Consider the following 13,170-nt stretch of genomic DNA (forward strand, 5'->3'; position numbering starts at 1 on the left):
TTTACAAGCGGGCATCTGCTACAGTTGATTATAGGCTACAGTAAATAAGTTGTGAAATGAAACAAAAACACATCACAGTTAAAGTTGTATTAGTATTGATTGATTCACATTGATATCAATGGATTACATGACTAACAAGTGGTGGAAAAGTAATATGAAAATATTGGTTCAGTGCAGGGGTGTAGCCAGAACATTATTTCTGGGGGGGCCGGCTCTGGCCATTCTTTTATTTGGGGTGGCACTTGATTGTCAAAAACTACTATTTTACAACTCACACACTGCATCACTCAGAGCAGCAGTTTTCTAACAGCTAATCTAGCCATAAACAATGTATTGAACCTTCTTATTGACACTAATGATGTTTTATTGAAATCCCATGTTATTGGAATGGGTGCTTTGATTTGTCATGACTAGGGAGTTGGTTCGGGACCTTAACATGAGACGGGGATGTTTTTAGTGAAAGTGACAGACACGATATGAATTGTCAATTTAGGCGATAATTTATTAAGGGTAAACTGTAGCATTTTAAGTGCAATATTCCATTCATTTGCAATAATATATAAAGAGAAAGAAAAGCAAAAACATAACATGGCACACACACATGTCCCATAATACATAAAGAAAAATAAATATCAACAATATGTACAATGTACATTGAACAGTATCACTACAAACAGTGAACAATATCACAGCTTACTATATCAAACAGATTGTGGTGCTGAATGAAAACAGAGCACTGACAAACCAGGTCTAGAAGGGGCACTCTCTGTTTGCTAGTGAGTGAGTGAGTGAATTAGTGAGTGAAGATCCATGCCAATTATTTTACAATTGTCTTTTGTGTTTGTTAGAGGTCGGGTCTTCACTTGTGAAGTATCCTAACCAGGGGTGGACTGCCTACCACTCACCCTTGAAGCTCCTGTTTAGTTGAGGTTGCGCTGGAGCTTTACCCCTGGACTTGGAAATGTCTGTAAAACACAAAAGAATCCCATTAGTATCAGCTTTTAACATAAGTGCTATCCACTTCCTATTACATGTTGTTCTTTTATTGTTTTTTTAAGAGTAAACATGCAATCATTAACATTTTACAGATTGAATAAATATATGTTTATTATATGGCCAGCCTTAAAATTATTATAGTTTGCCATAACCCGACCAACACTGTCCCATTCTTCAGCTTCTGATTACCACTCACCTGGTGACCTCAGACTTGTTTATCATTCAGTACTCCTCTCCCAGAATCGCCTTCCTCCTCCTGCTCTGTCTCCGACAACTAGTCTCCTGAACATTCACTGCCACTGGCTTCTTCCCTTTCTGCACCTGTTCTGTTTTCTCCACTAGCTCCTTCTGTTTCCCTTACATCTATGGCACTTATCCAGGCACTTATCCTTTTCATTGTGTCAATTTAAAGAAAAGCTTTACACAACATTGACTGATAGACTGATTTATTTCAATTTCAAGTGTAAACTAGCGACAGTGTGTTATCTTGACTAAGTGACACCTGGGAATGGACTTAAGCTAACTAGCTAGCTCTAGCTCGCTAGCCAGATATAATCCCATAAATAACAGCAGCAGCCTAAACTCAACTCACTCTGCCACAATTCCTCAACGTCGACACATTTTTACACATTTAATTGAGTGTGAAGATCACTTTACGATCTTATAATTTCAATCATCCTTTTAAGTATTACCAACTTACTCACCTGTTAGTTACAGTAGTATCCAGTGGTTAGCTGCTAGTCTCCATTGAAACGCTGTCAGAATGCAGGCACGTTGGTTTGTGTCTTGCGCTGTTGATGGGGGCGTGGCCCAACATGTTGCGAATATGGGGCTTGTAGCATAAGTGACAAATGACAGTATAAGACGACTTGATAAAAAAATACTAATGCATTTATTTCAGCTTTATATCTTTTCTGTTCAGGAGGGTTTTTTGTATTTTTTTTTCTGCCGTGCTGTGAGGTTGGGCAGGGGGGGCCCGGCAGGGGGGGCCCGGCAGGGTGGCCATTCTCTGACCAATAGTGGCCGTGGCCCCCCCTGGCCACCATGTGGCCACGCCCCTGGTTCAGTGAATTAGCGCGTTATGTCCAAAACAGTCGCAGTCAATGTTTCAGTTTCAACGTTTCAGTTTCGTTTCAGTATTTCAAAGTGAATGAGAGGGAGCACAAGAACAGTGAGCGCCTAGCAGCGATTATCATATCATAGACATATGCATGTATATATGTCTATGGGCAGGAGCTCAAGCATGCGCAGAAGTTGTAATCTAGTTTCGAGAGTTACATGCGCGTGTTGTCCGATTTCCAGCGTAATCCGATCACTTATCTGGGGGTGTAAATCTGATTTCAGTCGGACACAGGAAATCTAGATTTGGGGAGTTACATGAATTGGATCTTCGATTGAAACCCGACTACGCTCGAAAACTGGACACATGTAACCGCACTGACTGTGCTGTGCCATCTGAGAACTGTGCCACTGCAACATGTGTCTCCATCTCGTTCATTTTGCATATGCGCCAGCCGCGCCATGTGAGCAAGGACAGGAACTGCAGTTATAAATTCTGCTTTATGCTAACGGAGTAGACAAACAGTCAGCCAAAGGCCCAACGGAAAGTAGACGCAATCGTCTTTCCTTCTTACCAAACCCTATGAAGTAGCTCCATCCACTCATTTTAACACGTTTAACACTAGCTGTGTTATGTGAGCGTTGCAGCTGCGTTACCTGTTGATTTTCATTTCAGCGCCCATGTTAAATGGTTCAAATATGCACACTGCTTGGGTGAGACATGCGTCAGATGCAGCTCGAGCTGCACTGCAGCCACATCTCATGTAGACTACAGTTTCAGCATGGAGCCTATTTTTTCACACGTGAGGTAGGCTAAGCTTGCAGAAAGATATGTTTTAATAGTCATATAAGCTAAGATAAAGATAAGATAAACTTGTATTAATCCCGTTAGGGAAATTCAGGTGTCTTAGCAGCAAGAAGAGGACAACAGGGATGGGAATCAAAACATGAAAAAAATAAATAAATAAATAAACAGTCCAGCTTCCTCCTATCCTCCCCAATTGCATCCAGACCATCCAGTGAGTTGGGGGCTCTTCCTCCCACACCGCCAGTAGTCCACCAAGTCAAGAGCTCCTTGGTCTCTCCAAAGCGGAGCTGGAGGCCATCGGTGCCACACCGCCCCATAAAACTCTCCACCAAGCTCTGCACTGCGCTGTCGTCATGTTAAAACCTTTAAGACCATTGCATGTTAAAACCTTTAAAGCCTGCTAGATGCAGCCGGCGATGGAGTTCCATGGGGTGCTATCATACCATATGATATCGTGCCAGCAACATTACGTAAATTGACACCTTCCACTGATGTATGGGGTATGTCACGGAGATGACAAAAATAAATGTTGTATTTTTAACCATTTTTGCAATTGCATGTCATGAAAGGGGAAAACTCTTTCAGGGGAACACAGCTTTTGAGGCTTTTCTGCCACCAGCCCCCTGTGTGACGTAGACTGTGACGACACGGAAGCCACTCACGGAAGTCGGTTAAGTTCGAGAAAGCTAAGCAGTTGCCTGGCACCGCAAAACACAGATATTCATTAATTATTTTACAGTCCGTTTAATATGGTAAGGTATCGTGATCCACGACGCATAAAGTAACTAATTTATTTAAGGTCTATGTTGATCATAGCATACCTTAAGTGCACGATTATTTTTGAAGTAGATTAGTTAAACAAATGACTAGTTTAACGTTAATAGCTAGAACAGGTAGTAACGCGACCTATTATCCCGCGGGCCACCAAAAAATCCGCTTAACAAATATGTTTTTATCAATATAAATATGGTTTAATGAATCAACCTTACATATTTCAGAAGTGAGAGGTGTGTAGAACATGCACGAAGTCTTGTTTGACTCTCAGCAGGAACATTTCTTAACGTATTTTCCGATTTGTTTTGTACAGTCGCGAAATGGCAACAAAGTTGGCGACGACCTATTATCCCGCATTGATGTAAAATGCCGTTGGGAATCAAGCTCAACAAGAAAAAGAATTTACACCGAACGTCGCGAAATCAAAATTCTACTATTTGTATCAGGCTGGTTTGTACACGCAGTATTACAACACCATCTTATACACTTCAATACGCTGTATATGTGCCATTTTTGCTACAAAGCTAATTGAAATAGCCTTTTTGGGCAGGGACTTAAGTTTTCCGAAATCTGCGATCCTGGATGACACCGAAATCAATATTAAGTAACATGTACCAGCGCTTGCGGGATAATAGGTCGGGCTACGATAACGTTAAACAACATAAACCAAGTTAGCTATCGATAGCTAGCTAGTTAATAAACTTTATAGTAAGTAAGTGATTTAATTTACCTTTCGCTACCGCGGAGTTTATTCCTCGATAATGTTAATTGTATTGAAAGCATTTAACATTACAAAGTGGCCAGACGCATACACATTATCGATAGCTAACCTTGTCCGTAAATTAACATTCGACAAACCACTGGATACCTTGCTTGCTAGCCAGCCTGTCAGAATGTAAACAGTTCAGCTACTTTACACGTAACTTCTTCCTGATAACATCTTCTAACAACATCTTTTTTAAAAAAAAAAACACTAGGGAGCATACGTTAAACTCTCAATATTAATATTCATTCGTTTACATGTCTGTTTGTATGAATGTAATGCAGTGAAATTATTGAAAATAATGAGCCAAGGTTAATGTGATCTAACATTACATGCAGGCTACTGGTTTCAGAAAAACAAGTGCCACCACAAACCAAAGAAAGAGAGGAGGTTCTAAGCCGGATATTACTGAGGAACAGAAACAGGAGATCCGAGAGGCTTTTGATCTGTTTGACACAGATGGCTCTGGGACTATTGATGTGAAGGAACTTAAGGTAACTGTTATCTTAAACTCATCACCTCTGAAGGGCGGACTGGCAACAAAAAGCTTCCCCTAAAATTTGCTGTTGCAACAAACCAACATGTTTGTTGATCACCAAATAATTTATTATAGAACACAATATTTAATTTGACTTGTTTATGGTCGGCTATGATATAGAATCTGTGCGGCTTCCTGCTCCCTACTTTCCCTTTCTTTTTCAGTGTCATGTTCACCTGTTGGTTTAGATTGTACAGTATTTAACAGACACAATTTGAACTGCTGGACTGGCTTTCAAAATATTGTATGACTCATCTATCTATAAATCCAGAAATCTCTGTGTGTGTGTCAGTGTGTCTGTCTAGGGCGTATCTCCCTGACGGTAGTTACGTTAGTTATGAGATTTCGCATGTAGCTTATGCATGTCATGAACCTGTGCGTTCTTGATTTTAAGATTTTTGAATTCATAGTTCGTGAGATATTTGTATTTTATCGTTTCCCATAGGCACTTTATTTCATCACCTTTTTCTCTCATGGACTAACATGGTGGAATGTTGAGCCATTGTGACGTCACCCACTCTAGCCAACTGAAATGTAGCTTACGCATGTCATGAACCTGTGCATCCTTGATTTTGAAGATTTCTGAAGTCATTATTTTACCGTTTGCCGTAGGCACTACGGTATCGTTAACCATAGGCACTATGGGTAGGGAGGCACTATGGGTACTGTAGTAATTCAGAGAAAGAGGGGCGGACCCGCGCGACGTGAATGATGTCATAGTCATAGAACAGTCGTGTGTTTAGCCCACTGACCATGCGTTCATGCATCTACTGACGCAATGAGAGAGGTTTTCCGATGTATAAGTGTCCGATGTATATGTTGTAATTCGTGTGTACTTTGTTTTCTCATTATTGCAATATTATAAACCTCAGTCTGCATTTACCCTGGCTGGGAGAGGCTGTCATTCCGAAGATACTGTGTGTGATCGCCTTTGCTCTGTGTTCATTAATCACAACGCAAGAGTGGAGTACTACACCGCTACAAATGGTAGCTTATATTGATAAGCCTAGGGGGCTTTCAGATTGTCCATTGCTTTCCCATCTGTTGCTATGGAGTCCACAAAATAGTTATGTTGGGCCACGTCGTCATGTTATCCTCCCAGTTCTGCACCGAATTCGGGTGGGGGATAGTAACGCCATCTCCAGTCAGAGTCAAAGCTAGCATCATCGAAGTCATACAGTACAGTAGGCTACATACATTCAATAAAATTAACCTACATTTGAGTCCAACTGCATGACCATTCTTAGGGGCCGATCACACAGGACGTGACTTTTATAAGCGCAGTCGCATCGAAAGCACGTTGGCAAGATGCGCCTGGGGAAAAGCGCCTATGCGCCTGTGGAGTGGTGCCTACAGTTAGCTAGCCAGCTAGCCTATTTGTTTTAAAGGCATTTATAAAAGGCATAGTGTAGAGACGGCCAATTGGTTGCTCACGCAGGTCCACGCATGTGTCCGCCGTATAGAATTCGAATAATTCTTACATCTGGAGCTGTACAAGTCCTCATAGTTATAAACTGCTAAAATGTGCGACTCCGCGCCTTGCGCTTAAAGTTGAGAATATTTTAACTTTTAGGCGCGCCTTTAAACCGCCAGAAAGGTGCGCAGCGTTTAAAAGGCGCACATGAAAGGCGCGCCGTACCATAGGAAAACAATGGTTTTGCTAGCGACGCGCTTTTAAAAGTCGCGTCCTGTGTGATCGGCCCCTTACCCTACACTAACCCTTACAATAAAGAAGTGATCCTATTTCAACCATAACTTCATTTTAAATAATTTCTTTCTTTATGACATTTAGTTTATAGTTTAGACAGCAACTTTGACATCTATATTCAACTGCATCCACTAGCCTACATAATCTCAAACTTTATTTGTTGGTATATCTCCAAAAAGGCTATACAACATTAAAACATTTCTTAATGAAAAGGAGACATGCATCACAACAGGCTTTTAGCTAGGCATGCGTCCAAGCGTCTTTCGGACGCACTGTTCTAAAATAATAAAACATTGGACGCACTACTTTAAGGCAGACGCCCTACAGACGCCCTGAGTTTTTCATCCCCTGTTTTTCCGGTAATAATATTTCTATCACAAAAGAAAATAATAACAGATTGAAATGAACAGATAGTTCACGTAGCACTAAACAGACACGTCTAATGCGTGAACGTTAACGTTAACGGCAGTGTTGCCAGGTCCGCAGTTTTCCCGCGGGCTACTTTTGAAGTGTTGACGCGGGTTGAATTTTTTTTCCCGCTGGTTCAGGTAAACCTAATCCTTACCTAATTTATACCCACATCCTACCAACGTGACTTCAGAACAGCACGTAAACACATGGACATGGGACAAGCTGAAATTATTTTAATTCAGTAAATACATAGCCTATTGTAACGTGCCGGCATAGTCGCCCCATAATGCCGCGCGGCGGGCGCATACTTTCTGTTTGTAATGCACAGAGCTCAACAATGTTCCTTACTGTACTAATTGCATGTCGTTGTTCTGTGTTGGGACTGCATTTACACAGGTGTGTGACGGAACACAGTCTGTTCGAGATAACTTGTAATAAACCCCGTGCCATTTTGAAATTGTGTTGCGTTTCGTGTAGAGCAATAAAAAGCCATATTACGCATCCATGATTTGTAACACTATTTACACATGTATGAACTGTAAGTACATGATTTAAATATAGTGAAGCAACACGATGAGGTGTTTCAGTTGAAATAAGGTATTGCATTAACTACAGTAAATGCATATGAAGTAAAAACAGTACATTCATGTTGTCCAGGCACGACAGTAATATGTCCAAACTCCGTCGCGGGGGAGGGGGCAGGTTCCCCGACGAAGTGTCATCTTTTCCACAAACTCAAATCTGGTCACCCTATATTAGCATATAATGCACGTAGCATATAAAAACATAAAAACATAGCTTATAACTGCTAAGTGTCTTGCACAAAATATATGAAAGATTAACTAAATTGAATATGTAATCACTAGTCAAGGAAGACTCTAGGACTAAGATATTCATAAAAAGTAAAACATTTTTTTTTGGGTCAGCCAAGTCTAACACTATGTGACTATCAACTGACCAGTAGCCCCCTGCATGTATACATACAAGATGTACATGGCAGTTCTGGCTTGAATTTCTTCTGTGTTGGTATGATTTTCAGTTTGTGTGGTACACTGATGTACATCATATGTGACAATTAAGCAACAATACTGCAACAGACACACCAAAAAATATTACCTGAATTCCACAAAATGTGCACCTCAAAATGCAGTAAAATAGCGTTTCAGACAGTTAGGAATACAAAATTTGACGGGGGGGGATGCCCCCAGACGATACTTGCGCCTGCGGCGCACGCGCTCCACCGCATTGGGTTAAATGACAAAATGGACCCCCCCTAAAAAAATCCTAGCTAAAAGCCTGCATCACAATAATACTTCAGTGTAACCTGTACCTATGTGGAGTGCAAATATGTCTTGCTATTACACTACCCAACAGCTACACCTACGTCTGCTAACACTACAGAATGCATAATTCCTACGGGCACTGCACTAGTAGGCTTTAATGCAAAAAAGAATCGACGAGTAGGCTTGGTCTAGAGAAATTAGCAAACCATTAGCAAACCATTCTTATTATTTCATAAAAGGGATAGATCAAAATTTACAAATGTTTATGTTTATTTGACCCATTTACACTTCATACAACATTTACATGGTGCTCACACTACAACTAAGCCTACAATGCATTTAGTTTTATGCAACACAATGACTGTTGTAAAACTGCAGTTAATACACAGGTGTGGTCAATACATGGGTTTGTTGTAAAATTACATAAAATACTGTAATGCAGTGTATACGGTGCATTTAATATTCGGGAAAATAAAGAATCATTCATTTTGTGCTTTGCTCTATGTACTGAGACCAACTCTATCATAGTCTTTTAATCAAGGGCGTAGGTTTGCATAGGGTTGGTAGGGACTAGTCACGACCAAAGTTTGGGAAAGACAAAAAAGTCCCTACCAATATTTTGTTAATTTGAGAAAAAATGATATTGCACAATATATTTGCAAACTCATTCGTATTATTATCAATACAATGTTCGTCGCCCAGAAGAGTTATAAATACATTTCTAAGTTTTCCAATGCGCCCTCGAGCCTGTGAGACAAGATGCTGTCATTTAATTGGCTGAAGTGGCAGAGTAAACACTATGTGAATCCTGAAAGAGTGCCGATAAAGTAGTCTGATACGGTAAGCTACTAAATACGCCAGGAAATAATAACGCCTCATATCAGTATTTCGTTTGGTCTCAGCATTTATATTTTGACCCTTTTGTGGTCTGAAGATAGGGAAAAGACACCTAAAAAGAAAAGAGATGCCAGAAGTGTTTTCCACCCATAGAGTAAGGAGCTATCAAAAAGCCCAGGTCGCTGTTAGTTAGTCGGAAAACTACCCACACTGCGAAGCTGCTAACCCTAAATCGCCACCCATTGTACAATGGAAACATGTTTTGAAAGTTGTTAGTGTGTGTAGAGCATGTAACTTTTGCTTGCATTACATCTCGTCTTGTTGAAGCCAGAAAGATAAGCTACCCTACCCACCTAATTAAACCATGCTAGTTCAGTCTAGTACCAGCAGCCTAGCAACTCATAATAAGGGTGACCAGATGTATTTTTACCTGGGCATCTCTTTTCGAGACCTAAAAAATGCGTCTGGCTGGGTTTCTAAAAACGTCCGGGATTTGGCCTTAATAACAATCTAGTTATTACGTCCTTACAAGTTTTGGAAAGGGTATTTCCCTTCTTCCGCGAGCTCTGACTGTAGAGAACTGTCATTGGTGGACCGCTTTCCCAGTGTTGTCAGATAGGATAATCATCCTCCAAATACGATAATTTTGAGTCTGATAAGATACGCCAGTGGAAGTGTCCTCTTTTTCACAAACTCAAATCTGGTCACCCTATAAACTGGTAGGCCTATATGATCCCTAGGATAGTAATAAAACTATCTCCGTTCCCTGTAATGTCTCGACCAATGTCAGCAGTCAACTAAGCATGGTTAGTGTCTATTGAATTGATGCATTGTTGTGCAGGAAAAACAGCAGCCTGAAGCTACAGATGTAGAGCAGGGTGATCATTAATCAGCATAAGGGGTTCAGATGAGACGTTGAATTGTCCATTTTGGTAAAGATTGCATTCAAATGCTGTTTTTTAAAGGGATGTTTAGACAATTTTACCCATGAATGTAATCAATCACACTGGCTATTTTGAGAATACATGTTATACTTGAAGGTAGTAAAAAGGTGCAATAAATTGGGATGCCCAAATGTATGCAGCATATAATTCATGAATACATTATTTCATTGCACTGCAATGATGTAGGCTTAGTACAGCTCCATAAAACCTGAACCAATTACCTACATATTACAAATCAATTTCAGAACAAACAAATGCACTGCATGTACTTCTCATTAGGTAATTTTGTTCATTAAGGCAAGATTTGGAAATGCATTCAGGAAACTAAGAAATCCAGTGCAGATGTAGTGCAGGTTGAGGAAGAAGCAGCTGGACCATCAGGGCTTCAGATGAGGTCTTACTCATGTTTGGGACATCCAAAAAGGACAACAAAAACATGTGATGTCAAGAAATGTGGAGAACGTTTAGTTTTGTATTTAATCTAAGGGTTTATTATTCTTATTATGTTATGTCAAGTTCCACAAGTTGGGTCACAAATGTTAATATATTTTAATAAAGTTTGCCTGTTAAATATAACATCAACTATATTTTTTTATTTACGTTAGGGGGGGGGGGGGGGGGGGGGTCTGCCAGGCAGTGTCCCTACCAATGCTGAGACCAAACCTACGCCCTTGCTTTTAATTGATACAAGACACCTCCCGCAGGAACTCCACACGAGATTTTTAGGAAACTATTACTCGGGTACTAGATAAAATGATGTACTCATGTTCCAGTGTCACAAACTCAACACTGCACAGCACCGATCCTGTAATTCATTATTTTGGGGGGTAGTCTGCAACCATTACACTATGTATAGGCTGATTGTAGATATAAATAGATATACATTCGTACAACACCTCAGATTAGGTTCATTAAAATCTCTAGCGTAAAATTAGGTAACTCTTGGGCCCCATGTTACATGTAGCAGACATAACATTATGATGTGTTTTTTTCTCTATCTCCAGGTTGCAATGCGTGCCTTAGGGTTTGAACCGAAGAAAGAGGAGATTAAGAAGATGATTGCAGACATCGACAAAGAGGGCTCTGGGACCATTGATTTCAATGATTTTCTCTGCATGATGACCAAAAAAATGGTATATTATTCAAAATATATAAGGAGGGGCGGGGATTGTAGAATTAAACACCAAAACCAATTAACTGAAGGTATAGAATTTTGGACAATTTTAAACATTAAGTGATGTTTTGATTTTATATGATGAAATGGTCAGATATATCTTTTTTTACTGTAACACTATTATTAATGAAGCGCTATACTAGTTAATTTGGATTCTTTTTTTATAAGAGTGAAAAAGACTCCAAGGAGGAAATTCTGAAAGCTTTTAGACTTTTTGATGATGATGGCACTGGAAAAATCTCTTTTAAAAACCTCAAAAGAGTTGCTAAGGAGCTTGGAGAGAATTTAACCGACGAGGAATTACAGGTACCTATACCTTTAACTTTGCAAAAACAGTTATTGTTTTTTTAATATAAATTTGAAGGGCAAGTGATTCATGCCTAATGTCTTGTTACTTTGTTGGGAAGGAAATGATTGATGAGGCTGACCGAGATGGCGATGGAGAGATCAATGAGCAGGAATTCCTCAGGATAATGAAGAAAACCAGTCTGTATTGAACTTGAATTGTATGTTTTCTTTTTCTCCACTAGAGACCTTTGACTGTTATTTATTTTTGTAATACAAGTACAAATTTATAAGCCTAGGTTTTCTGCCTGAGGTGTATTAACACTTTTGTATGACATACTAAAAATAAAAAAAATGAGATTAATCTAAATGATTCTGTGTTCAATATCCAAAAAAATGTTTATACATTTAAACTTTTGAAATATCTACTTTGTTTTTAACAATGCTGTGCCACATTTATATAACAACATGACTTGCAGTTTGTCTAAATGCAACCATTTATACACTGTTTTTGCTTGACTTTCCTGCCCACACATAATAACATAATTACAATGCTACTCTCTGACAAGTGCTTTAAAATACTTTATTAGGAGTATTTATCCAAAAGATGTTTTATTTCATCTGAGAAACTTGTATAAGTGTATTGGTTTAATTGTAGTTGAGTTAACAGTACATAGTACACAACAAACAATGGAATTGTGCCTGTTCCACTGATATTCCGGAGCTTCCTCTCTGTAATGTTCTTGAGATTCACGTTTGGCATGTAATTATACAGAGTCGGGTTTACTCTGGTATTGAGATAGTCATTTCGCAACTTGGGACATGTTTGCCACTCGTAAATATCTAACCTGTGGCTTTTCAGGTAGATTATGCGCGAGCTTCGCGAGATTTGAACCTGCGCTCTTCAGGTCAGTGGTACTGCGTACCTAATGGTGCTGCGTACCCAATGGTGCTGTTTCTAACCGCTTAGCCACCTTTGCTGGTGAGGACCTGGCTAGTCGGTGCGACCAAGTACCTGGTTTATCATTCCTCCCTCCTCTGGGGTATTTATCTTCTGTTACTGGAGCGTGCAAATTGGGAATTGTTTAGTGGACTTATGTGACGTTTTAATTATGTTCACCGTAAAGGCGCCTGAGGCAACATTAGAAACTTTATACTCGAATAATAAACGTTCAATTTCTAGTCTTTTTTACACGTAGTAAGTTTCAATAACACAATACCATTACATTTCGACATTCATAGTGGTGTAGTGTTCCCTGGAGAAGTGGGTATACTCTTTATTTATTCATACAGCACAGGATAAACACCCTGTTTTGAGAAGTGGGTATACCCAATGCTGACTGAAAAATAAGTGGGTAGCCTATACTCCGTGTACCTGCGTACACACTGGACTACACCACTGGACATTCAAGGAGCAAAGATGCGACGTCGTTGTGTGGTGAGAACTGATAAAAAAATCGCCTGCCTTCTGTTTTCCACGGTAGATCGCATGTTATGCTAGAAATGGCTTAGCATGGGTGGGATGGGGAAAGATAACACCTTTCCATCCAGACGCAAATTTAGCTAATCGGAATCTGTAAGTGGTTTCCA

At 39.8% G+C, this 13,170-nt stretch overlaps 1 protein-coding gene across 2 annotated transcripts; it reads left to right on the forward strand.

The window, feature by feature from the left end:
• Positions 1–3,531: 3,531 nt before the first annotated feature.
• On the forward strand, positions 3,532–11,928 carry cetn4 (centrin 4; the record flags this gene model as incomplete). 2 transcript variants are annotated; one of them, XM_080840470.1, is made up of 5 exons in its annotated part: positions 3,532–3,615; positions 4,739–4,894; positions 11,126–11,254; positions 11,464–11,601; positions 11,703–11,928. In XM_080840470.1, 5 exons carry the CDS (start codon positions 3,613–3,615, stop codon positions 11,790–11,792), a joined length of 516 nt encoding a protein of 171 aa, XP_080696596.1. In that variant the 3' UTR covers positions 11,793–11,928. The 2 variants fall into 2 exon arrangements, with proteins under 2 accessions (XP_080696596.1, XP_080696595.1); XM_080840469.1 differs by lacking the exon at positions 3,532–3,615 and having other exon boundaries at positions 4,733–4,894.
• Between the last annotated feature and the right edge of the window lie 1,242 nt (positions 11,929–13,170).

The sequence above is a fragment of the Sprattus sprattus genome (assembly GCF_963457725.1).
Source record: "Sprattus sprattus genome assembly, chromosome: 6".
Lineage (NCBI taxonomy): Eukaryota > Metazoa > Chordata > Actinopteri > Clupeiformes > Clupeidae > Sprattus > Sprattus sprattus.